The 23,702-nt window shown below is 40.6% G+C and overlaps 1 protein-coding gene across 4 annotated transcripts in view; it reads left to right on the top strand.

Moving 5' to 3' along the window:
- Positions 1–23,702, top strand: part of sh3pxd2aa (SH3 and PX domains 2Aa) — a 306,310-nt gene that overhangs the window by 184,555 nt on the left and 98,053 nt on the right. Inside the window, exons 9-10 of one of the 4 annotated variants that reach the window (XM_060842142.1) lie at positions 13,617–13,631; positions 13,994–14,125. In XM_060842142.1, the coding sequence (XP_060698125.1) occupies positions 13,617–13,631; positions 13,994–14,125 (147 nt within the window). Of the gene's footprint in view, positions 1–12,869; positions 12,917–13,616; positions 14,126–23,702 lie in introns of those variants that run through there. The other 3 variants (XM_060842139.1, XM_060842140.1, XM_060842141.1) reach the window with 3 other exon arrangements.

Here is a 23,702-nt window from a genome sequence, read left to right as displayed (position 1 = left end):
TTCAGAAAAGATTGACAAGGATGTTGCCAAGGTTAGAGGATTTGAGCTACAGGGATAGGCTGAACAGGCTGGGGCTGTTTTCCTGGAACGTCGGAGGCTGAGGGATGATCTTATAGAGGTTTACAAAATTATGAGGGGCATGGATTGGATAAAGAGACAAAGTCTTTTCCCTGGGCTGGGGGAGTCCAGAAGTAGAGGCATAGGTTTAGAGTGAGAGGGGAAAGATATTAAAGGGACCTAAGGGTCAACTTTTTCAAACATAGGGTAGTACATGTATGGAATGAGCTGCCAGAGGAAGTGGTGGAGACTGGTACAATTGCAACATTTAAAAGGCATTTGGATGGGTATACGAATAGCATGGGTTTGGAGAGATATGGGCTGGGTGCTGGCAGGTGGGACTACATTGGATTGGGATATCTGGTCGGCATGGATAAGTTGGACTCAAGGGCCTGTTTCCATGCTGTACATTTCTAAGACTCTAAGACAGGTAGTGTTGAGGTACAGAGGCTGCAGGAGGACTTGACAGGTTGGGAGCGTGAGCAAAGAAATAACAGATGGAATACAATGTGGAAAAGCATGAGGTTATTCACTTTGGTAGGAAGAACAGAGGCATAGGCTATTTTCTAAATGGAGAAAAGCTTTGGAAATCTGAAGAACAAAGGGACTTCGGATTCCCAGTCCAGTTCTCATAAGGTTAATTTGCAGATTCAATTGGCAGTTAGGAAGGCAAATGTAATGTTAGCTTTCATATTGAGAGGGTGAGAATATAAGAGCAATGATGTAATGTTGAGGGTGTATAATACTCTGGTCAGATTCCATTTGGAAAAATGTGAGCAGTTTTGAGCCCCATAATCTAAGGAATGATGTGTTGTCGTTGGAGGAGATCCTGAGGAAGTTCACAAAAAGTTCATGATACCAAGGATGAAGGGCTTATCATATGTGGACTTTGAGTCTGTATTCGATGGTTGAAGGGGGGATCTAATTGAAACTTACAGAATACTGAAAGACCTGAATAGAGTGGAAATGCAGAAGATGCTTCCATCAGTAGGAGAGACTAGGACCTGAGGGCACAGCATCAGAGTGAAAGGACAACCCTTTAGAACTGAGATAAGGAACACTTTCTTCAGCCAGAGGATAGTGATTCTATGGAACTCATTGCCACAGAACGCTGTAGAGGCTAATTCACTGAGTGTATTTAAAACGTAATTGGTTAGAGTATCAAAGTTACAAGAGGAAGGCAGAAGAATAGAGTTGAAAAATACATCAGCCATGATGAAATGGCAAAACAGAGTCACTCTCATTCCATCCCTTCGCTGGGGCCATCCTCAGTGGAAACAGAACACTGTTTTGTTTCTAGACCTTCTCTGTAGATGTGTCTTCAGTGCTTGCTCCAATAACCAGCTTTAGCCATTGCTCGCAGTTGTACTGCTTGGCCTGGTAAGCTGCCAAGCCCTCTTGAAGGCAGTCTTTTTGCCATTAAAGACACATAACCCTTGATGGTGCATAGTAAACTGCCTGATTAGCTTGCTTAGTTATGCTGGAGCTTTCAGATGTGGCAGTGACATTAAATACAACCTGCCACATTTCTCCAATAACCAGTCATCAAAATATTGAGATATGCTGTATGAAAATCATGTAAAACTTTAAGAAGCATTTAGGAAAAGTTAGGTAACTGTGATTGGGCTTGTTCTAATTGGCTTCTGTTGAAGTTAATTTTACTTTTATATTTTAAGTCTACTTTTCCCTGTGTATGATTGGCTTTGATGAGCTTTATGTTATTGTATATTTTCTGTTTCCGGTAGTTGGCATTGTTATTCTGATTTCTGTTGGTGTTTAAATCATAACAAGTAGAAAGATGAGGAATGGTGTTCTTTTGAAGGATTTTAAATCACATACATCATTGAAATAATTGAGCAGGAATCTTTGTGGAGGCAACGGATTTGAATGCAGTGACATCTGAGACATTTAATTTTGGCTGCCTTTGTTGTAGGACCTGCAATTTGACCCTCCACACATATCTGTCCTCAGAACAGCAGGTCCATTTGCTTGGTAGAGGTGGACCTTAATATAACCTGATGATTTTGTGCAATCTCAACATGTCAGGAAATAACTTCCACTTCAGGAAGCCTGCAGTCTGTGAATGCATCAGACAAGTAACAGCCATAGAGATGTACAGCACAGAAACAGACACTTCAGTCCAATTCGTTCATGCTGACCAGATATCCTAACCTAATCTAGTTCCATTTGACAGCACTTGGCCCATATCCCACTAAACCCTTCCTTTTCATCTACCCATCCAGATACCTTTTAGTTGTTGTAATTGTACTAGTCTCTACCACTTTCTCTAGCCATTTATTCTATACACGTACCACTCTCTGTATGAAAACGTTGCCCCTTTGGTCCCGTTAAAGTCTTCTCCCTCTTACTTTAAACGCATGCCTTCTAGTTTTGGACTGCCCTACCCCGGGGGAAAAGACCTTGACTATTCACCCTATCCATGCCCCTCATGACTTTTTAAACTCCTGTAAGGAAACCTCTCAGCCTCTGATGCTCCAGGGAAAACAATCCCAGCCTATTCAGCCTCTCCCTATAGCTCAAATCCTCCAACCCTGGCAATATCCTTGTAAGTCGTTTCTGAACTCTTTCAAGTTTCACAACATCTTTCCTTTGATGGGAGACCAGAATTGAATGCAGTGTTCCAAAAGTGGCCTAACCAATGTCCTCCACTGCTACAACATGACCTCCTAACTCATCTGCTCAATGACTGAACAATAAAGGAAAGCATACCAAATGCCTTCTTGTACTGCCTATCTATCTGTGACTCCCTAATATTACAAAGTCACAATACTTTCTTCAAGGGATGCATCATTTGAATAGGGTACACATTTACTAGTATTTGCTGGGGTGGATGGTGTGACATTCTCCTTAGTACAAAGTGTTACACATACACTGGGATGGGCATCAAATCTTAAATTTCACCAATACAGAGATATGATGAACCTTCGCTGCACAACCTCTGTTATAAATATATGTTTCCTTGAATATGGTGACCAAAACTGAACACAGTATTCCAGGTGTGGTTTCACAAAGGACTTGTATGGCTGTTGTAAGACATCTTTGCTCCTATACTTAAACCCTCTTGCAATGAATGCCAACAAAGCATTTGCCTCCTTCGTTGCGTGTTGCACATGCAGGCTTGATTTTGGTGATGGGTGAAGAACAGCCTTTGTACATTAATATTTCCCAATCTGTCATCATTTAATTAATAAACAATACAGAAATTGCCTGAAAAACTCAACAGGTGTGGTAGCATCTGTAGAGATAAACCAGAGTTAACGTTTCAGATCTGGTGACCTTTCTTCAGAATTCTGACTTCTCTCCACAAATGCTCCCAGTTTTTCCAGCAATTTCTGTTTTTGTCTTTGTTTCTGATTTCCAGTCTCCACAGTTCTTCTGGCTTCTCATTAAAAAAAATACTGCAATTCTGTTTTTCCTACCGAAATGGATAATGTTGCAATTATCCCCATTACATTACATCAGCTTTGAAGCTGTTTTATCTCCTCCATACCATGCCTAAATCCTTTTAGTTTTTTGTTGTCAACAAATTTGAAAAGATTATATTTTGATCTCATCCATGTAAGTTATTGATATATATTGTGTATAACTGGGAGCACAAGCACTGATCTCTGTGATACTCCACTTTTCATTCTCTTCCACTTGAAAAAGATCCATTTATTTGTCCTGTTTTTTTTCTTGTTGGCTAGCTAATTCTCAGTTCATGCCAGTATATTACCATCAATCCCAAGTGCTTTGATTTTGCATAATAACCTTTATTGTGGAACTATTAAAAACTTGTTGAAAATCCAAATACATCACATCCACTGGTTTTCTCTTACCTATTTTACTAGTTAAACCCTCAGAAAAACTCCAATAGGTTTGTCAAACGTGATATAGAGTCATAGAGTCATACAGTATGGAAACAGACCCTTTGGTCCAACTTGTTCACGCCGACCAGATATCCTAAACTGATCTAGTCCCATTTGCCATCATTTGGTTCATATACCTGTAAACTCTTCGTATTCATGTACCCATCCAAATACCAATTACCTGTTGTAATTGTATCTGCCTCCATTACCTCCTGACAGCTCATTCCATACACGCACCACCCTATGTGTGAAAAAGCTGCCTCTTAGGTCTCTTTTAACTTTTTCCCCTCTCACGTTAACAGTATGCCATCTAGTTTTGGACTCCCCTACCCTGAAGAAAAACATTGCTATTCATCCTATCTATGCAGCTCATGATTTTTAAAACCCTCTATAAGGTCACACTTCAACCTTTGACACTCTAGGGAAAAATCCCATTCCTATAATCAGATTGATTTTGGGTAATCCTGTTGGTGTTTTCTAAATGTCCTGTTGTCACAGTTTTAGTTTACAGAAAATGCTGGAATCTATTGCAGATGTTCCTCGGCAGGCCCACCAAGCCTTCAGCACCAAAGGCAATGATGCTGTTCATTATCTCTACAAGGTCAGCCAATACCACAACAGCCCCTTTTAATAGTAAACCACATCTCTTCAATTGCTGCTGCTTTAGCTATATTAAGATCCTCAATCAAATAAGAATGCAATTCCAGGCAGTCAACCTGTGCTGCTGTTTACATTTGGAATATTTTTGATTTGTCTTAATTTTGCTTTATTTGCTTTCAGACAGCAGCATTCTGGTTCTTGCTCATGACCAATCTTTTTGACATTGCGTCACCAACTCTTTGCAGTCATTTAATCTCTCCTGTCTTCCACCTTATCAGAATCTTCTCTTTTATTACTTTTCCATCCTTCCCCTTTGCAACTGCTTGGAATCTGTTACATTTCTAACTTTTTCCAGTTCTGGTCATCAATCTAAACTTAGTTAGCTGTTTCTGTCTCCACAGAGACTACCTGACTGTGAAAAACGGATGGTCTGGTTATTAACTATTTGAATTTAGGAACAATGTTGATGTTGTCACAATTTTGTCACTCTAAAAGCATCTTATTGGCCTTTGACCATTATGAGTTGGTGAATACACAATGGGACAGATGTTCTTGTCTCCAGGTCATCAGAGACAGGATGTATGAATGAAAATGCACAAACTGCGGCATAATCATGAGAAACTACCTCTGATGGTGAAGAATACATTTTCAGCGCTTTATGTGCCAACTGTCTTTGCAAGAGCAATGTCCAGTATCTTTTGCACACTACATTTGCATTGCTATTTTCTTAAATGACCTGAAGAACGCTTTCACATTCTTCTCTTCAAATCTTGATAGGGGCTGTGCAGACTTAAACATTTCCGTACTGGTCCTCAAATTTTGTCTCATATTCTTCCATCACAGCCTGCATTGACATTTGATGTCTCCTGCTTCATCTGCCTCTGTTTTGAGCTTATATTTATATTCCCTCATTTTAGTTTTCTCTTGGGCTTCTAATTCCATTTTACGCATTTCCATTTTTGTCTTTTAATTTTCATTTCCTGTTTTCTTAAATTCATCTAATTTTCCTTATTTTGTTCTGCCATCTCTAGTTTATTTAACTCAGATTTAACTGTAACTGAACATAATCCAATTACATTTCACTACCCGAAGTATGCAATCTGTTCTTATATTTTCTCAAAATCCAAGCATAGTGCTAGTATCTCAATTGTCTCTGCCTTTTCAGCTCTAACAAATTGTGCTACCTCAAGCCTGCTTGCTAAGTCAATTGCTTTGCAGTTTCTTTTAAGACTACCCAAGACAACTCTGCCACCCACAGGAAATCGTTTGCTTTATCCAGTACTGTGTTTAAGTGCAGTACAGAATATGGTGTTTTCCATCACCTGTATTATTTGTCAAACCACGCTCAAAACTTCGTTATCTGTTTCCAATTCAATCCCAGCCAATACTCTGTTACAACTCTGGGTTAGCGCATCAGAGTTGTACCAAATGTTAGAAGTTTTTTAAAAAGTATGTGCAGGACCCTCATTTACCTGACTTTCAGACCACAGTTGATAAACACTATGCTCCAAGTTTCCATATCAAACAAGAATGATTTATTATAAGTAATTAGAATATAGCTACAGGAAAACAGATATAAAGATAAAACACTACTAAGTAAGCTCCTTGCCCCTACTCAACCCCTCCTTGCGTACAGACAAACAAACAAAGAACATAGATTATTGATGGAGGTAGAAAAAGTGGGAAATCATTTCAGTGGTCTTTGCTTCATGGTTCTGATGTTGAGAGGATTCTTCTTTGACTGGCCAGACCCAACGTTAATATGGTGACTTTACCTAAGCGCTTCCACTGGTATGTCGGAGTAACTTGAAAAATGTCTCTGATTTATTAATTCATAAGTCACAGCTTACAGCAACAAGTCAGGAAAAGTAACTGGTTTATTCTGGTTTAAACTGAGCTTTTGACTGGCGACAACAAGCAGCTTCAGGGCTAGAGAACATCTGAACACCTCTCTCTCTCTCTCTCTCTCTCTCTCTCTCTCTCTTGTTAGCTTGTTTTCAGCTCCAAGCTGCTCAGCCACTCAAGAACCAATCACACAGTTGTTCGCAAGCGAAAGACCAGTGACTAGTGAACCCCTTGTTGCCATCAGTATACACCTTTAGCTCCAGTTCATCTGGAATCTAAATTTCATCACTGTTTGTTCATACAGTTGTTTTTTGCTGCTGTTGATGTCAGGTTACTTGCTTTCAAAACTGAAGCCATGATTTCAAATACTGGCTTTTAAAACAGTAGTTTTTCATTTCAGTCCCCAGAGTTTAAAAACAAAAAGATAAAAATACACAGCATTACTTTATGATAGATGGATGGTCATTGCTAAGCAATTGAGTATGTTTAGGACTTGTGCAGAAGCTTGAGGAACTCCTGTGGAGATGTCCAGGAGCTGAGCTGATTGACCCCACCAACCACAAGCATCTTTCTTTTTGCTAGGTATGACTCCCAACTAGCAAAGAGTTTTCCACTGATTCTCATTGACTCCAGTTTTGCTACACCTTCTTGATGCCATACTTGGTCAAAGGGCACTCACTGTCATCTCGAGTTCAACTGTTTTGTTCATATTTGGATCAATGCTGCAATGAAATCAAGAGCAGAGTGGCCCTAGTCGAATCTAAATCAGTGAGCAGGTTGATCCTTTGCAAGTTCCTCTTGGTAGCACTGTTGAAGACCCCTTGCATCACTTTGCCTTTGATTAATATGCAGTAAATGGCTAGGTTGCGTTTGTCCTGCTTTTTGTGTACAGGACGAACATGGGCAATTTTACTATTTGTTGGTTAGATAGCACTGCTGTAGCTGTAATGGAACAGCTTTGCCAGAGCATCTGGTTAGTTTTGGAGCACAGCTGTTCAGTATGATTTCTGGAATGTTATCAGGGCCCTTCTTGCAATATCCAATATCTTCTTGATAGCACGTGGAGTGAATTGAATAGGTAGAAGAACGGCATCTTTGAAGCTGGGGACCTCAGGTAGAAGTGGAGATAGATCAGCAACTTGGCACTTGCGCCAGAAGATGAATATTTCAGCCTTGTCTTTTGCATTGATGTGGTGTACTCACCATCATTGAGGATGGAATATTTATTGAGCCTCCACCTCTGTTTAATTGTGCACCACCATTCCAGATGATAGAACCTAGATTTGATCTAGCAGTTGTGAGATTACTTAGCCTTGCTGGTTCCATATTTGGGATGCAAGTAGTCCTGTGTTATAGCTTCACCAGGTTGATGCCTAATATTTAGGTATGTTTGACACTGCTGCTTGTCTGCCCTTCTGCTATGTTCGTTGAACCAGAGTTTACCTCCGAGATTGATGTTAATGGATGAGTGGGAGCTATGTTGGATTATGAGGTGACAGATTGTGGTTGAATACAATTCAGTTGTTTCTGATGGCCTACAGGACGTTATGGATACCCAATTTTGAGTTACTAGAACTATTTGAAAACTGACCCATTTAACATGTTGATATGCCACCTGTCATAATGGAGGGTATTCTCACTATGAAGATGGGACTTTGTCTCTGCAAAGATTGTGTGGTAGTCACTCCTATCAATACTGACATGTATGGATGCATTTGCAAAAGTTAAATAATTGAGGACAAGGTCAAGTATATCTTTCCTTCTTGATTGTTTCTTCTTTACTTGCTGCAACACAGCTTGCAACTGTGTCATTTAGAATTTGGCCAGTTCAATCAGAATGGTAGTTATGAACTACCCTTCATGATGAGCATTGAAGTTCCCCACCAATTCAGTGTCTGTGCCACCTTTAGTATGATTTTGTGAGTATGAACATGTCCAGCTGTTGCTTATCGAATCTGGGACAACTGTTGCAATTTTGGTACAAGTCCCCAGATTTTAGAAAGGAAGACTTTACGCGATGACTGGATTGCGTTTATTGTTGTGATTTCAGCTGCGTAGGTTGATGCCATGTGGACATCCAGCTTCATTCTTGTCTTTAGGCTTGTACCACTGTGATACAACTGAGTGGCTTGCGAGATAATTTCAGATGGCAGTTAATAGTCAACCACGTTGCTGTAATCATGTGTAGGTCAGATCAAGTAAGGACAGCAGGTTTCCTTTCCTTAAGTTCATTAGTGAACTCGCTGTGTTTGATGATAATTGACAGTGGTTACATGGTTGCTATTAGGCTGGTTTTTAAACCAATTTCGCCATACTGATGTACAATCATAGAGTCATAGAGATATACAGCACGGAAACAGACTCTTTGGCCCATATCCATTGAAGCACTTCCGATTCATATACCCATCCAAATGCATTTTAAATGTTGTAATTGTACCAGCCTCCACATTTCCTATGGCAGCTCATTCTATACACACACCACCCTCTGGGTGAAAAAGTTGCCCCTTTAAGTCCTTTTTAAGTCTTTCCCCTCTCACTCTAAACCTATGCCTTCTAGTCTGGATTTCCCCATCCCAGGGAAAAGACCTTGTCTATTTGTCTTATCCATGCTCACCTTGATTTTATAAATCTCAATAAGGTCACCTCTCAGTCTCTGACACTGCAGGGAAAGCAGTATCAACCTATTCAGCCCCTCCCTAGAGCTCAAATCCTCCAATCCTGGCAACATTCTTGTAAAACTTTTCTGAACTCTGAAGTTTCACAACGTCCTTCTGACAGGAGGGAGACCAGAATTACACACAATATTCCAAAAGTGGCCTAACCAATGTCCTATACTGTCGCAACATGACCTCACAACTCCTATCCTCAATGCTCTGTCCAATAAAGAAAAGCATACTGAACGCCTTCTTCACTATTTTACATTCGACTCCACTTTCAACAAACTATAAACCTGCATTTCAAAGTCTGCAACAGTTACGTAGAACATAGAAAAATACAGTGCAGTACAGGCCCTTTGGCCGTCGATGTTGCACCGATCCAAGCCCACCTAACCTACACTAGCCCACTATCCTCCATATACCTATCCAATGCCCGTTTAAATGCCCATAAAGAGGGAGAGTCCACCACTGCAACTGACAGGGCATTCCATGAGCTCACGACTCGCTGAGTAAAGAATCTACCCCAACACCTGTCCTATACTTACCACCCCTTAATTTAAAGCTATGTCCCCTCGTAATAGCTGACTCCATACGTGGAAAAAGGTTCTCATGGTCAACCCTATCTAAACCCCTAATCATCTTGTACACCTATATCAAGTCACCCCTAAACCTTCTTTTCCCCAATGAAAACAGCCCCAAGTGCCTCAGCCTTTCCTCATACGATCTTCCTACCATACCAGACAACATCCTGGTAAACCTCCTCTGCACCCGTTCCAGTGCCTCCACATCCTTCCTATAGTATGGCGACCAAAACTGCACACAGTACTCCAGATGGGGCCGCACCAGAGTCTTATACAACTGCAACATGACCTCAGGACTCCGTAACTCAATTCCTCCAACAATAAAAGCCAGTACGCCATATGCCTTCTTCACAGCACTATTTACCTGGGTGGCAACTTTCAGAGATCTGTGTACATGGACGCCAAGATCCCTCTGCTCATCCACACTACCAAGTATCCGACCATTAGTCCAGTACCCCATCTTCTTGTTACTCTTACCAAAGTGAATCACTTCACACTTACCTACATTGAACTCCATTTGCCACCTTTCTGCCCAGCTCTGCAGCTTATCTATATCCCGCTGTAACCTGCCACATCCTTCCTCACTGTCAACAACTCCACCAACTTTCGTATCATCTGCAAACTTGCTCACCCAACCTTCTAGCCCCTCCTCCAGGTCATTTATAAAAATGATAAACAGCAATGGTCCCAAAACAGATCCTTGTGCAACACCACTAGTAACTGCACTCCAAGATGAACCTTTACCATCAACTACTACCCTCTGTCTTCTTCCAGCCAGCCAATTCCTAATCCAAACCTCCAACGCACCCTCAATGCCATACCTCCGTATTTTTTGCAGTAGCCTATCATAGGGAATCTTATCAATCACCTTACTAAAATCCATATACACCACATCTACTGCTTTACCCTCGTCCACCTCCTTAGTCATCTTCTCAAAGAATTCAATAAGGTTTGTGAGGCACGACCTGCCCTTCACAAATCCATGCTGACTATCCTTGATCACATTATTCCTATCCAGATGTTCATAAATCCTATCCCTTACAATTCCCACTAAGACTTTGCCCACAACAGAAGTGAGACTCACCGGCCTATAGTTACTAGGGTTATCTCTGCTCCCCTTCTTGAACAAGGGAACCACATTTGCTATCCTCCAGTCTTCTGGCACTATTCCTGTAAACAACGAGGACATAAAAATCAAGGCCACTGGCTCTGCAATCTCCTCCCTTGCTTCCCAGAGAACTCTAGGATAAATGCCATCAGGCCCAGGGGACTTATCTATTTTCACCCTTTCCAGAATTTCCAACACCTCTTCCCTACATACCTCAAAGCCATCCATTCTAATTAATTGTGACTCAATATTCACATTGGCAACGATGTCCTGTTCCTGAGTGAATATTGACGAAAAGTATTCATTCAGTGTCTCCCCAATCTCTTCAGCCTCCACATGCAACTTCCCACTACTATCCTTGACTGGACCTATTTCTACCCTAGTCATTCTTTTATTCCTGACATACCTATAGAAAGCCTTTGGGTTTTCCCTAATCCTACCAACTAAGGACTTTTCATGTCCCCTCCTTGCTGCTCTTAGCTCTCTCTTTAGATCCTTCCTGGCTACCTTATAACTCTCAATCATCCCAATTGAACCTTCACGCTCATCTTTACATAGACCGCCCTCTTCCCTTTAACAAGGGATTCCAATTCCTTATTGAACCACGGCTCCCTCACATGACCCTTTCCTCCCTGCCTGACAGCTACATACTTATCAATGACACTCAATAGTTACTCCTTGAACAAGCTCCACATATCAATTGCGCCCTTCCCTTGAAACCTACTTTTCCAAGCCACGCATCCTAAGTCATGCCTCACCGCATCATAATTTCCCTGCCCCCAGCTATAACTCTTGCCCTGCAGTGCACACTTATCCCTCTTCATCACAAGAGTAAAAGTCACTGAATTATGGTCACTGTCCCCAAAATGCTCGCCTACCTCCAATTCTAACACCTGGCCTGGTTCGTTACCCAGAACCAAATCCAGTATGGCCTCACCTCTTGTTGGCCTATCTACATATTGTGTCAGGAAACCCACCGAATTATGGTCACTGTCCCCAAAATGCTCACCTACCTCCAATTCTAACACCTGGCCTGGTTCGTTACCCAGAACCAAATCCAGTATGGCCTCACCTCTTGTTGGCCTGTCTACATATCGTGTCAGGAAACCCTCCTGCACACATTGGACAAACACTGACCCATTTAACGTACTCGAGCTATAACTTTCCCAGTCAATATCTGGAAAGTTAAAGTCCCCCATAGCAACTACCCTATTGCTTAGTTGGTGGGAATGGTAGGGAGCAATGGTTGGAATTGAATCCATGTAACTAGAATAATACCCTTGTGTTCTGGATTAATAGCCTAGTGATGCTACCACTACACTACTTTCCCTCTTGCCAGTGTGAACTGGGAATGAGAGGGAACAGTTCAAAATCTGCCAATATAAACTTGTGACGAGAGTTTGCGAAGGGTTTGGGGAAGGTATAAACTGAGAAATTGGAGTGGAGCAAAGATGATGGTATGAACTGGAGCAAAGGAATGGTTTTTTTATGTCTTTATGAGTACAGTCAAGCAGTCTTGTGGCAGTAACAACCACAAGAGATATGTGATGATTGCCTTAATTGTTGTTATGATCTTCCACCATAATTAACAATGTTTGAAACTCCTTGATGCTGACACTGTGATAAACCAGGACCCTGCTGCATTTCACTAGTTACTGTCGGCTGATAGTCAAAGCTGTTTCTTAATAGTTCATTTCACCCATTTATGTCTTTCAAAAACTGAACAAAAAATATTTCTTACTAATTTATAAGAAATGGAATTTTGACACGAAAGTGCAATGGCAGCACAGGGTTAACTTGGATGCTTGAAAAGCAGCTGCATTCTGCCTTGTAATGCTGTCAATGAGCATGCAACAGCAAGCCCCGTACAGTAGGAATTATTGTGTGGTTTATGATGGTTCTGTGTATCTCATTTGATTTTGTTAATAGGAGCTTTTTCTTTCTCTTACCCTCACCCTAAAATGTGCCTCTCAGCAAAACAGACTGTAGCTAGGAGTAGGCTGGCTGGCTGTTTCACCAGCTGCTGACTGACTGCCAATGACTATCTGTGGCCTGGCGTCATTATACATGGCTGAACTGAACTGAGCTGTTTACGTCAGTGACTCAGTTCTGGGTAGGCTTTTGGGATAAAGAGTTGTCTCAGTGTCCGACATATTGGACCCAGGGCGAGTTGTCTGATTAGGATTGCATTGGATTAAGGTGCATCAGAATGAGGGGACATGCTTCCTTTTTCCTGCATGAGAATGATGGACAGTGTTGAGATTTGTGGTTCTTTGGCTGGACTCTCTGGCTGGAAACTGTGGGCCGTGCCTGGTTTAATTGTTCTTCGTTGTTTGGAAAAGTAACTTTATACTGAGGGTAGGGTGTATGCATTGGAGCTGTCAGTGAAGATATTACCGAAGTTGAATGAATTTGGGCAGTAATTGATATTCCATAGAAGATTTGTTGTCTTCTATTGAATATCAATTACTGCCCAAATTCATTCAACTTTGGTAATATCTTCACTGACAACTCCAGTGCATACACTCCACCCTCAGTATAACAGATGTTGTCTTTGCAGAGAAAGCCCAGCAGAGCTGAGAGCACCTCTGTTATTCCTGATTTTTGTGGAGTTTGTCTGCATTTGGAGCGAATGGATTAGTGTCTGTTGCAACAGCATGAAAGTGAACGGCATTGTAATGTAGATCATTTATTTAGAAATGACTTTGGGGAGCTGCACAAGAAAACAGATAATAAGATAACAAAGCTGGCAAATGTAACTTTTCCGTATCTGACTGTTATGTAAACAGCTCCCCTCCCTGATCCGTCCCACTCATGTGTTTCTATTTAAGGCTTTAAGAGCAGTCGATTGCTATTGGTGTTCTCATCCCCCACACTGCCTCTGGTTTCTCCCTGACAGAGAGGGACAGGACAGGCTGTTTATTATTTTTAACTCTGTCTCTGTAGCGGCTGCTGGCAATCTCCCTGATTATGTATGTGAGATGAAATTGAGAACTGTGAATCTATTGGACTTTATGGATCATCTTGTCTGGGATTAAGTTCCAAGAATGTTAAATTAAATGCAAATCTGAAGATTCAAATGTTAAGCAGTGCAGCAGAGGGACTGGAAAGAAGATTCTATATGGCCAGATCTTTAGGAATATGCTGTACATCAAGCTTGAGTTCTGATTGGTTGAGGGGTGCTAAGGATTCGGCCTATCGAATGTGGGATAGTCTGTCGCTCGCAAGGAGCCATGGCTGCAAGTTGGCTGACAGCTTGCTTTTTCCCTACTTCAGGTTCAGAGGCTGTGTCAGAGCCCATGGTTTTGGATCAGTATATGGTGGTCGCCAACTATGAAAAGCAGGAGAACTCTGAGATCAGCCTAAAGGCAGGAGAAGTGGTGGATGTTATTGAAAAAAGCGAGAGTGGTAAGTAAGAGAAATAAGTTTTTTAAAATCTTCCTTCTTTCTTTCCCTCTCCCAGACCTAGTACTGTACATTACTTCCATCTGTGTCTGCCTTTGGCTGAGTATGAGGAGCTCCCTGTTGCTTTGGGCTCAACGCCAAGATCTGCCTCTCTCTGTAGGAATGTCTGCAAATTCTATATTAATTAAGAATGTAAAAGTGCTGTAAACACAGTCCATATCACAATATTACCAGGTATATATTAGAGTGTAATCAGCATTGATCACTTCCATGAAATTCAAGGTTATTTTATATTTTTCCAGCCCCTTTCCTATAAACATGTGGTTGCAGTTTGGAATTGATCCATTCTTTTCCTGAAAATTCCTATTACCATTTTTTTTTCCTTTTTGACATCGATATATCATTGTGGCTGTGTATTTGTGTGATAAAGCTGAGCTGGATTTCAGCATTATGCAACCTGGATCTTATGTTTCTGTGCAGTTTCATGAAGTGTTGTGTATATATAGTGAACTTGCTGTTGCAGCAGTGGCTATTTTGTCTGCAATGTTTAGACAGTGACCGGTACACGTACTATTACTACATTGTGCTGGTGCGCAAAGTTGTTCTGACAAAATTAGTTTCTATGTAGGACCTATGTAGACTACACTGGTCACTGCCAGGTTCTCCCTGTCCTTTACTCAAGGCAGCCTATCACTTTTACTCCATTTTTGTTTCATGATAATGAGGGTTTGACTTAAGCATTAATTATGCTAATATTTTGGGAGATGGAGTGAAAACTGCAATCTTGTGGTAAAACACTGCCCAAATCCTTGGAAAAACAGGGATTAATTAAAAATGTTTTGATTTGCTGTTTGAGCACTGTGCCCAAATGCAGCAAAATTATCTTTTTCTCAAAGTTCAGTGGTAGCCAAATCCAACAGTGTGTATAGCCTGCTGTGCTTTTCCAGCACCACACTTTTCAACTCTGGTCTCCAGCTTCTGCAGTCTTCACTTTCTCCCAGTGTGTACAGCAAGTAGGACACCGTTTCAGTGTGTATATAGTGACCACATTATCTATTTCAATGTATACAGTAACATGTGATCCAGCACAATACATACAGTAACCAGGTTTTCCAACACAATATACATAGTACCGAGTGACTCAGCACAGTACATGCAGTAACTAGATGATACAATGCAATGTACACAATAACCTGATGAGTTAGTACAGTATAGTACAATATACATGGTAGCTGGGTGATCTAGCATTAGATGATCTAGTACAATGTGCATCCAGTTACCAATTGAACAGTGTATATGAAATTGAGTAATAGAGCACATTGTATACTGTAAACAGGTACCCCAGCTCAGACTGTACAGTTACTGGATGACCTAGTGCAGTGTACACTCTGATGGAAAGTGCATGATTTATGCATATTAATATCATTTTTAGAGTTTGGATTTTAAACTAGTGGCATATGGTTGCTGGTCTATTTTTATGAAGGGATTTAACTTAGTTTAATCTTCCCAGAACCATGTTTTAAACCATTATCTGCCATAATGCAGATGGCTGCAGGGCCTTCTGGAGTGTTAATGGAAGTTTCTTTATATTTTGGATCTACAACAGGAGATAGAAAACATTGAAAGGCATTAGTTTGCTTTTAGGGGTTAGAATAAGCAAGGATTGATTTTGGCTTAGAAAAACTTACAGATTGGAAAGTATTTGGGCAATTTAAAGGTGACCTGATGCAAGTAAATGGAGAACAGATGGGCAGCGGACATACATGAGAAGAGCAGTAGTGGCAAAAGATATAAACCGGTAGGAAAGAGCTCTTTTAATCTGTTCATAACTGTCAGAGCTAAAGTGTGATGTCAGAGCAAAAGAGCCAGGAGTTTGGGGAGTATTTCCTTCATATCACTTTGATTGCCCAACGAGTTTCAATCAGATGATTACAGCTGAAGAGTAAAGTTAAGAAATTCAGTCCTAAAATAGTTAACATACAAATTAATTAGTTACTTAAATCGAATAGACATGGCTGGGCAGGCGATGCACTGAGGCTGTAATCTTTTAGGAGCTGGTTGATGCAATGTGATCAGTGGTGATCACACTGTACCATGTGAACAGTAACTGTATAATCAGAACAGGTAGTTTTTCAATAATTTGTTGGGTGCGTTCTTGTGTTACCCCTCATTATAGAAAATTCGCATTTTAGAAACAGCATTTGAAGTGTTGGCAATATAATCGTGTTATAGCCCACACACGTTTTTAAAGTTCGCGCTTTAGAAACAGTGCCCCCAATTTGTCAATAGCGTTACAGCAAATTCATGTTATAGCAAAATGACCTGTACAATGTATACAGTGATTTAGTGATGCAGGGCAGTGTGAACATAGCCATATGAAATAATAAAGTATGTATAGCAATCATGTGATCCATTGCAGTATATACAATAACCAACTGATCCAGCACCACATATACAGTAACATGTGATCCATTGTCATGTGTACAGTAACTGGGTGAACCAACACAGCATGTACGATAATTGGTAATCCAGCTCAGTTTGTACAATAACTGGGCGGGGAGTTTAAAACCTACTAACAAGGTGATCAAGCATAATTTGTACAGTGACTAGTTGATCAAGCCTAAGGTGTACAATAATGGTGATCAACAATATGTACATTAATCACAGTATATACAGTAATCAGATGATCCAGCACAGTTTGTACAGTGATTAGGTGATTCAGCTCAGTAACCAGGTGATCGAGTGCAATGTGTGCAATAATTATTGTTGATCCACAAATGCTGCTTATTCATTAAATAATCTATTATATTTAATCAATTATTTTTGTATTTTGTTATTAGCTTGTGACTTTACACAAGTTTCATGCATTGCAGCTCAAATTTTCTCTGGATATATGCTGCCTTGTTAAATAATTATTATGCTGAAAAGGATTCAAATAATTAATCATCTGATCATGTGGCAATTAAAACCTGCTTACAACATGGTGCAATTAACCATTACTTCTCCTACAGCTGCACAAGCATCATCTATGTGTTTGTTTTATTCTTCCATGGGATGTGGTTATTACTATAGCCCATCCCTACTGTCTCCAAACCAAGTGTTTCAACCATTTCAGAGGATCATTGGGTACCGAACACATTACTGTGTTCTGAAGTTACATGTGGGTGAGATTGGATGAAGATAGCAGATTTCCTTTCTTAAATGACATCATTGAACCAGGTGACATTACCACAGCACTATGATCTCCCATTGATAAGGAAAGTAAGGTGGGCTATGCACAGAATTCCATCATAGTACTCAGTATGAGCAGATGTGCGATCATCCAAAGAGACTTTGTAATTGAGGTACACAGATCATTAACATTAATTTTGAATGAAATTGATATTTCTTCATACTCCAAAGTTACTAAGGGACATGGGCAAATGTTAGTATATCGAGTTGGTCACAGATCAACCATCATCTCAAAGAATGATCTCCTGTTATTCCCATGATTTTATAACATAATAAGTGGGAGCAGAATGAGACCATTTCGTCCCTCGAGGTTGCTCCGTCATTGACTAAACGATGATTGGTTGATCTGTTGTGAATGCTGTCTACTCTGTTAATCTTTGATTCCCTTGCCTATTAGGAACATGTCTACCTCCACCTTAAAAATATTCTATGACCCTCCCTCCATCTCCTTTTATGACAGAGAATATCCAAAGTAAACTAGCCCTCTGAGAGGGAAACAAGTGCTCCTCATCCCTTTCCTAAAAGGGCGAGCCCAATCTTAAAACAACATCCCCTGGTGGACTCGTCCACAAGTAAGACATCTTGTCTATGTCCGCCTTGGCTAGACCACTTAAGATCTTATATACTTTTCAATAAAATTACCCGTCACTCCTGTAAGCTCCAGCAGAATCAAGCCCAGCCTGTCCAACCTATTGTTATTGGTGGGTGACATGTGTTGATAATCAAGCCCCACTATTTTTTGAGTTGCACCACAAATATAAATGTTTAAACTCAGTTAGTCACCAAAGTGTTTCTCTTTGGTGCAGCTATCCTGAATAAAAGACTCTTTCACCAGGCTTCTTCAATAACTCAAAATTATCTGTTTATTATAACATAAAACCTACAGTCGGTTCTGCTTTAGCACATGTTTCTTCAATGTGAATTGGCTTTAACATGATTAAAGAATGTAGACCGTTATTTGTAAAATGCAAACTTTCCTTGCCTGCGTTGACTCTAATGCAATACCGGCCCTGTTAAGTTTAAATGGCGCATGATTTTCTTATCACCTGACATCCATGAAAATGGAACTATCGTGTTATTTCAGAACAAACTGCATTCGTAAAACAAGTGGCAAAACAGGTTATGTCTAAACTATAATCTATTAACAAATAGGGAAAAAAAAACACCCTTATTGACTCGTGGTCTACATAACCACTTAAGTAAAAACATATCCAACTCACAATCCAAGATCTAACTGCTGACAATAAAGTTCCTGCATGGGACTGTTTCCCCATGGTTCATAGCACCTCATGAAATAAGGGGAGAGGGATTGCTGAAATGCTCACATATATTGTTGCAGACATGCGTGAGATTACTGAGTCCAGGCTTACTTAGCCTAATCCTGAGATTGTGAAAATCCCATATAGTACGAATCCCACATGGCACGTGCTAAATGGGATAAATTGAAAACGCCCTGGCAGCTCAAGACTGGACATCCATAAAGTGCAATGGGCACCATTAACAGCAGCAGAATTAGCACTATCTGTAACCTCATGGGTTGGCATATCCTACTGTACAATTGCCATCAAGCCAGAACATCAGCCCTCATACAGGAAGACATGCTGGGAGCAAAGCTAGGCATACGTAAAAATGAGGTGCCAACCTGATCAAGCTACAGGACTACATACAAGACAAACTTCAAAACCAGTATTCAGATCAGATCTAAGCTCTACAGTCCTGACATATTCAGTTATGAACAGTACAAAAGTATTCCCATCCTCATTGATGGGAGCCAACAATAGACAAATCTGAAGCATTTCCAATTATTTTTAGCTAGAACTGGTGAGTGGACAACCACCTGATGAAGGAACAGTGCTCCGAAAGCTAGGCTTCCAAATAAACCTGTTAAACTATACCTGGTGTTGTGTGATTTTTAACTTTGCACATCCCAGTCCAACACCGACATCTCCAAATCATGCCAGACTTACTTATCATCCCCTCCACATTCTCATCTGTACTGTATTGTTTATATTTTTATTGAACAATAAGGGACCCAGCACTGATCCTCATGGTATGCTACTGGACACCGATCTCCAGTCACACAAACAGTCTTCTACCACAACCCTCTGTCTCCTACTACTAATTCAACTATGGATCTATCATGCCAAGTTACCCTGGATCCCAGGTGCTTTTACCTTTTGTTTAATCAGTCTCCCATGTCACACCTTGTCAAAGCCTTTGTTGAAATCCATATGATGTGATTTCATTGAAATATATCTAATTGTGAAGGGACTTTATAGGGTGGATACTGAAAGGATATTTCCTCTATTGAGGAAGACTGAATTAGGGGATACAGTTTAAAAATGAGGTCTCCCTTTTAAGATGGAAATGAGAGGACATTCTTTTTTGTGAATTTCTCTTCCTCAGAAAGTAATTGAAGCTGTTTCTTTGAGTTTAATCAAGCAGAGTTTGATGGATATTTCGATGGACAAGGGAGTCAAGGGTTGTAGGGAACAGACAGAAAAGTGGGTTGAGATCCCAAACAGATCAGCCAAAATCTCATTAAGTGATGGAGCAGGCTGTAAGGGTTGAGTGGACTAATCCTGCACCTACATCCTGTGTTTGTATAATTTGGATTTTTGCTCAGTTATGTCATGTCTGTAAAGAGCAGGGCAGATCCACCTGGCCAGTTATTGCCCCATCAGACTATTCTCAACCATCAGCAAAGTGGTGAAAGATGTCATTGACAGTGATGTCTAATGTTCCTTTTGGGTTCCACTGACCACAGAAACCACTGATTTCTGACCCCTTATTGCAATCTCTGTCCACGCATGGACAAAAGAGCTTTTTTCTAGAGGTACGATGAAAGTGGCAGCCCTTGTCATAACGTCAGCATTTGACAGAGTATAATATGAAGAAGCTACAGTAAAATTTAATTAAATGGGAATTAAGGAAAAATCTTCTGGTTGAAATCATTTCTCATACAAAGATGTGATTATTGGAGGTCAAACATCTCAGCTCCACATTATTGCAGAAGGTCCACAGGTTAATGTCCTGAACCTAAATATCTTCAATTGCTTCTTCACTGACCCATCTTCCTGAAGACCATAAGACACAGGAGCAGTTGTGAGCCATTAGGACCGTTGAATCTCCTTTGCCAATCAATGAGGTAATGGCTGATCTGAAAATAATCATCTTTCATGATTTGAATGGCAAAAGTAAGAAAGTTCATTGATGATTATAGTCTGTTCACAACCTCTCAAATGCAGTAAGACCTGACATCATTCAAGCTTGGGCTTATAAGTGCCAAGTAACATCCACATTAGTGCCAATGACCATCTCAAAAAAGATTGAATCTGAATACCTCATCTTAACATGCAGTAGCATTACCATTCCTAAATCTCTCCCGTTGACACCCTTGGAATATCATCGACCAGAGACTCTACTGGATCAGCTATATAAATATACTGCATCTATGAGAATAACTCAGAGGCTGGGAACTCACCTCCTGAGTCCCCAGCAGCTGTTTACCATGCTATGGGAACAAAAGCCAACAGTTTGATGAAATACCGTCTGGTTTCCTGGTTATATCCAGCTCATGACAACCAGAACAAAGAAGATGTGCAAACTATCATTCAAGTTAAACATTCATTCCCTTCACAGCAACACATCATGATTGTTGCAAATACCATCTACAAGGTTCATTGCAACAGTTTGCAAGGCTCCACAACAGCACCTTCCAAACCCATGCCTTCTACCTCCTAGAAAATCAAGAACAAAAAAAGCATACTGAATGCCACCTCTACAAGTTCTGCTCCAAGTCACATACCATCCTGGCTTCTTTCCCCTTTCTGTGTCAAAATTATGAATTCTACATTATATGTTATTATAAAATCATATACCATATATTGTATATATGAGCACACCACATATGAACTGCAGTGATTCAAAAAGGTAGCTCACCATTTCTCAAGGACAATTATAGAGCAACAAATACTGGCCTTGCCAGCATACACATCCTATGAAATGATCAATGAAAAAACAACTCAGAATTGTATGTAACTGGGAGGAATGGTTTCTGTTAATGCTGGTACTATGGGCCAAATGCATTTGTTCTTTTGTACAATTTAAATTAATAGTTTGCAAACTGCTGGCAAAGAAATCAAGGGGAAAGTATGAATATTATTTGCATAATGAATTGTTATGGTCTGGAATATGGTGTCTGAAAGAAGGATATTCAATGGTAGTTTAAAAAAGACGTACTTCAAAAATGAAATATTGCTGGATTATGCAAACAGTGAAAGCAGCTGTCTGATGAATTGCATGTTATTAAAAGACCGTAAGGTAATAAGGTATAGGAGCAGAATTAAACCATTCGGCCAATCAAGTCTGCTGCACTATTCAATCATGGCTGAAATGTTTTTCAACCCTATTCTCCTATCTTCTCCTGTAAAGCTTGATCCCCATATCAATCAAGAACCCATCTTTCTCTGTGTTAAATATATTCAAAGGCTTGGCGTCCACAGACCTCTGTGACAACGAGTTCCACAGATTAATCACCATCTGGCTGAAGAAATCCCCTTTATCTTGGTTCTTAAGGGTCATGCCTTCATTCCGAGGCAATACTCTTGGGTCCTATTCTCTCCTAGTGGAAACATGTTCTCTACATGCACTCTGTCCAAGCCTCTCAGTATTACAGAATGAGACCCCCCCTCCCCAGGTCCCCATCCTTCTCAACTCCATTGTGTACAGACCGGAATCATTCTTGTAAACCTCCTTCACAGCCCCTCCAAGGCCATCATATCCTTCGTTAGATATGAGGCCCGAAACTTCTCTCAGTATTCCAAATGCGGTCTGACCAGAGCATTGTATAACCTCAGCAATGTATCTCTGCTCTTGTATTCTGGTTCTCTTGAACCCTGAGCTAGGACTCCTAAGTCCTTTTGTGCTTCAAGTTTCCAAAGTCTTTCCCCATTTCAAAAATAGTCCACTCCCCTATTCTTCCTACCAAAGTGCATAACTCACTTTCCCACGTCATGTGTGGATTTACAGTCATGATAATTGTGGGAGTTGGTAGGTTTGTGGTGAATATTGGTTGCTAGCCTATCCCCACAAATGGAACAGAGAAGTCAAGAGAGGAAAGAGATGAGTCAGAGATGGTCCAAGTGAATATCAGAGCATGGTGAAAATTGGAAGCAAAAGTGGTAAACCTTTCCAATTCCGATGAGAGAGGGAAACAGTACAGATGATGTCATTGACGTATTCGAGAAAGAGTTGTGGATGAGGGTTGGAGAAGGACCAGAACAAGAAACGTTCCATGTATCCCACAAAGAGAGAGGCATAATTGGGTCCCATTCATGTACCCACGGCTGTACCTTTGGCATGAAGAAGTTGAGAGAAATTAAAGGAGAAGTTGTTCAAAGTGAGGTCAGCCAGAAAAGTATGGTGGAGGATAGGGACAGTGCAAGCATTTTTTTCCACGAAGAAGCAGAGAGGCCTAAGACCATCCTGTTAGAGATAGACATGTAAAGGGATTGCACATGGACAGTGTGAAGGCAATGGCTGCAGCCCACCACTGGACATTCTGAAATTAACTTAAAGTGTCATAAGAATCACAGATTTAAGTAGGAAAAGCTTGGATAAGGAGAGAAAAGAATCGAGTTGAGGTAGGAAACAGTGATTTCTGTGGGACAGGAGCAGGTAGAAACAATAAGTCTGCCCAAGCAGGATTTTGGGCAGAAGGTAGAAGCGGGCTGTGCGGGGTTGGGGGCCTATGAACTTGGACACAGTCTTAGCTAGGAAAAGATTTCAAAATCAGTTTTGAAGAAAGGTCATTGGACCTGACATGTTACTCTGCTTCTTCTCCAAAGATGCTGAGTTTTTCCTGCAATATCTGTTTTTATTTATCACTAAGAGTATTAGTTATAGCAAATAATTCAGTTTATTCATCCAATAATATGAGAATAATAACTGGGAGTGAATGATCACAGCAGAGAGCAGACAGCTTAAAGCAACATCATATGTTTTGAAGCAATTTTACATAGCAACATACATAATAGAAACCTAGTGAGGCCTCACTATGATATCTGTTGGTTGTTACAGCAGAGCAGGGTGTTATTTGAAGAGCAAACACAGAAAACTCAGCTGGTCTGGCAGTATCTGGAGAGGGAAACTGAGTTAACATTTTGAGTACGGTATGACTTCTTAAGAATGTAAAGGGGTTGGAAATTTTTTTAATGCACTTTGACAGGGGTGGAGGGTGAAGAGAACAGGTCATCAGGAAGCCCAGTGGAGAAGTGGGGTGGCATGGTGACTCAGCAGTTAGCACAGGGACCCAGGTTCGATTCCTGCCTCGGGTGGTTGTCTGTGT

This window comes from Hemiscyllium ocellatum, chromosome 22 (assembly GCF_020745735.1).
Source record: "Hemiscyllium ocellatum isolate sHemOce1 chromosome 22, sHemOce1.pat.X.cur, whole genome shotgun sequence".
NCBI lineage: Eukaryota > Metazoa > Chordata > Chondrichthyes > Orectolobiformes > Hemiscylliidae > Hemiscyllium > Hemiscyllium ocellatum.
This window is presented reverse-complemented; position numbering and strand designations above follow the sequence as displayed.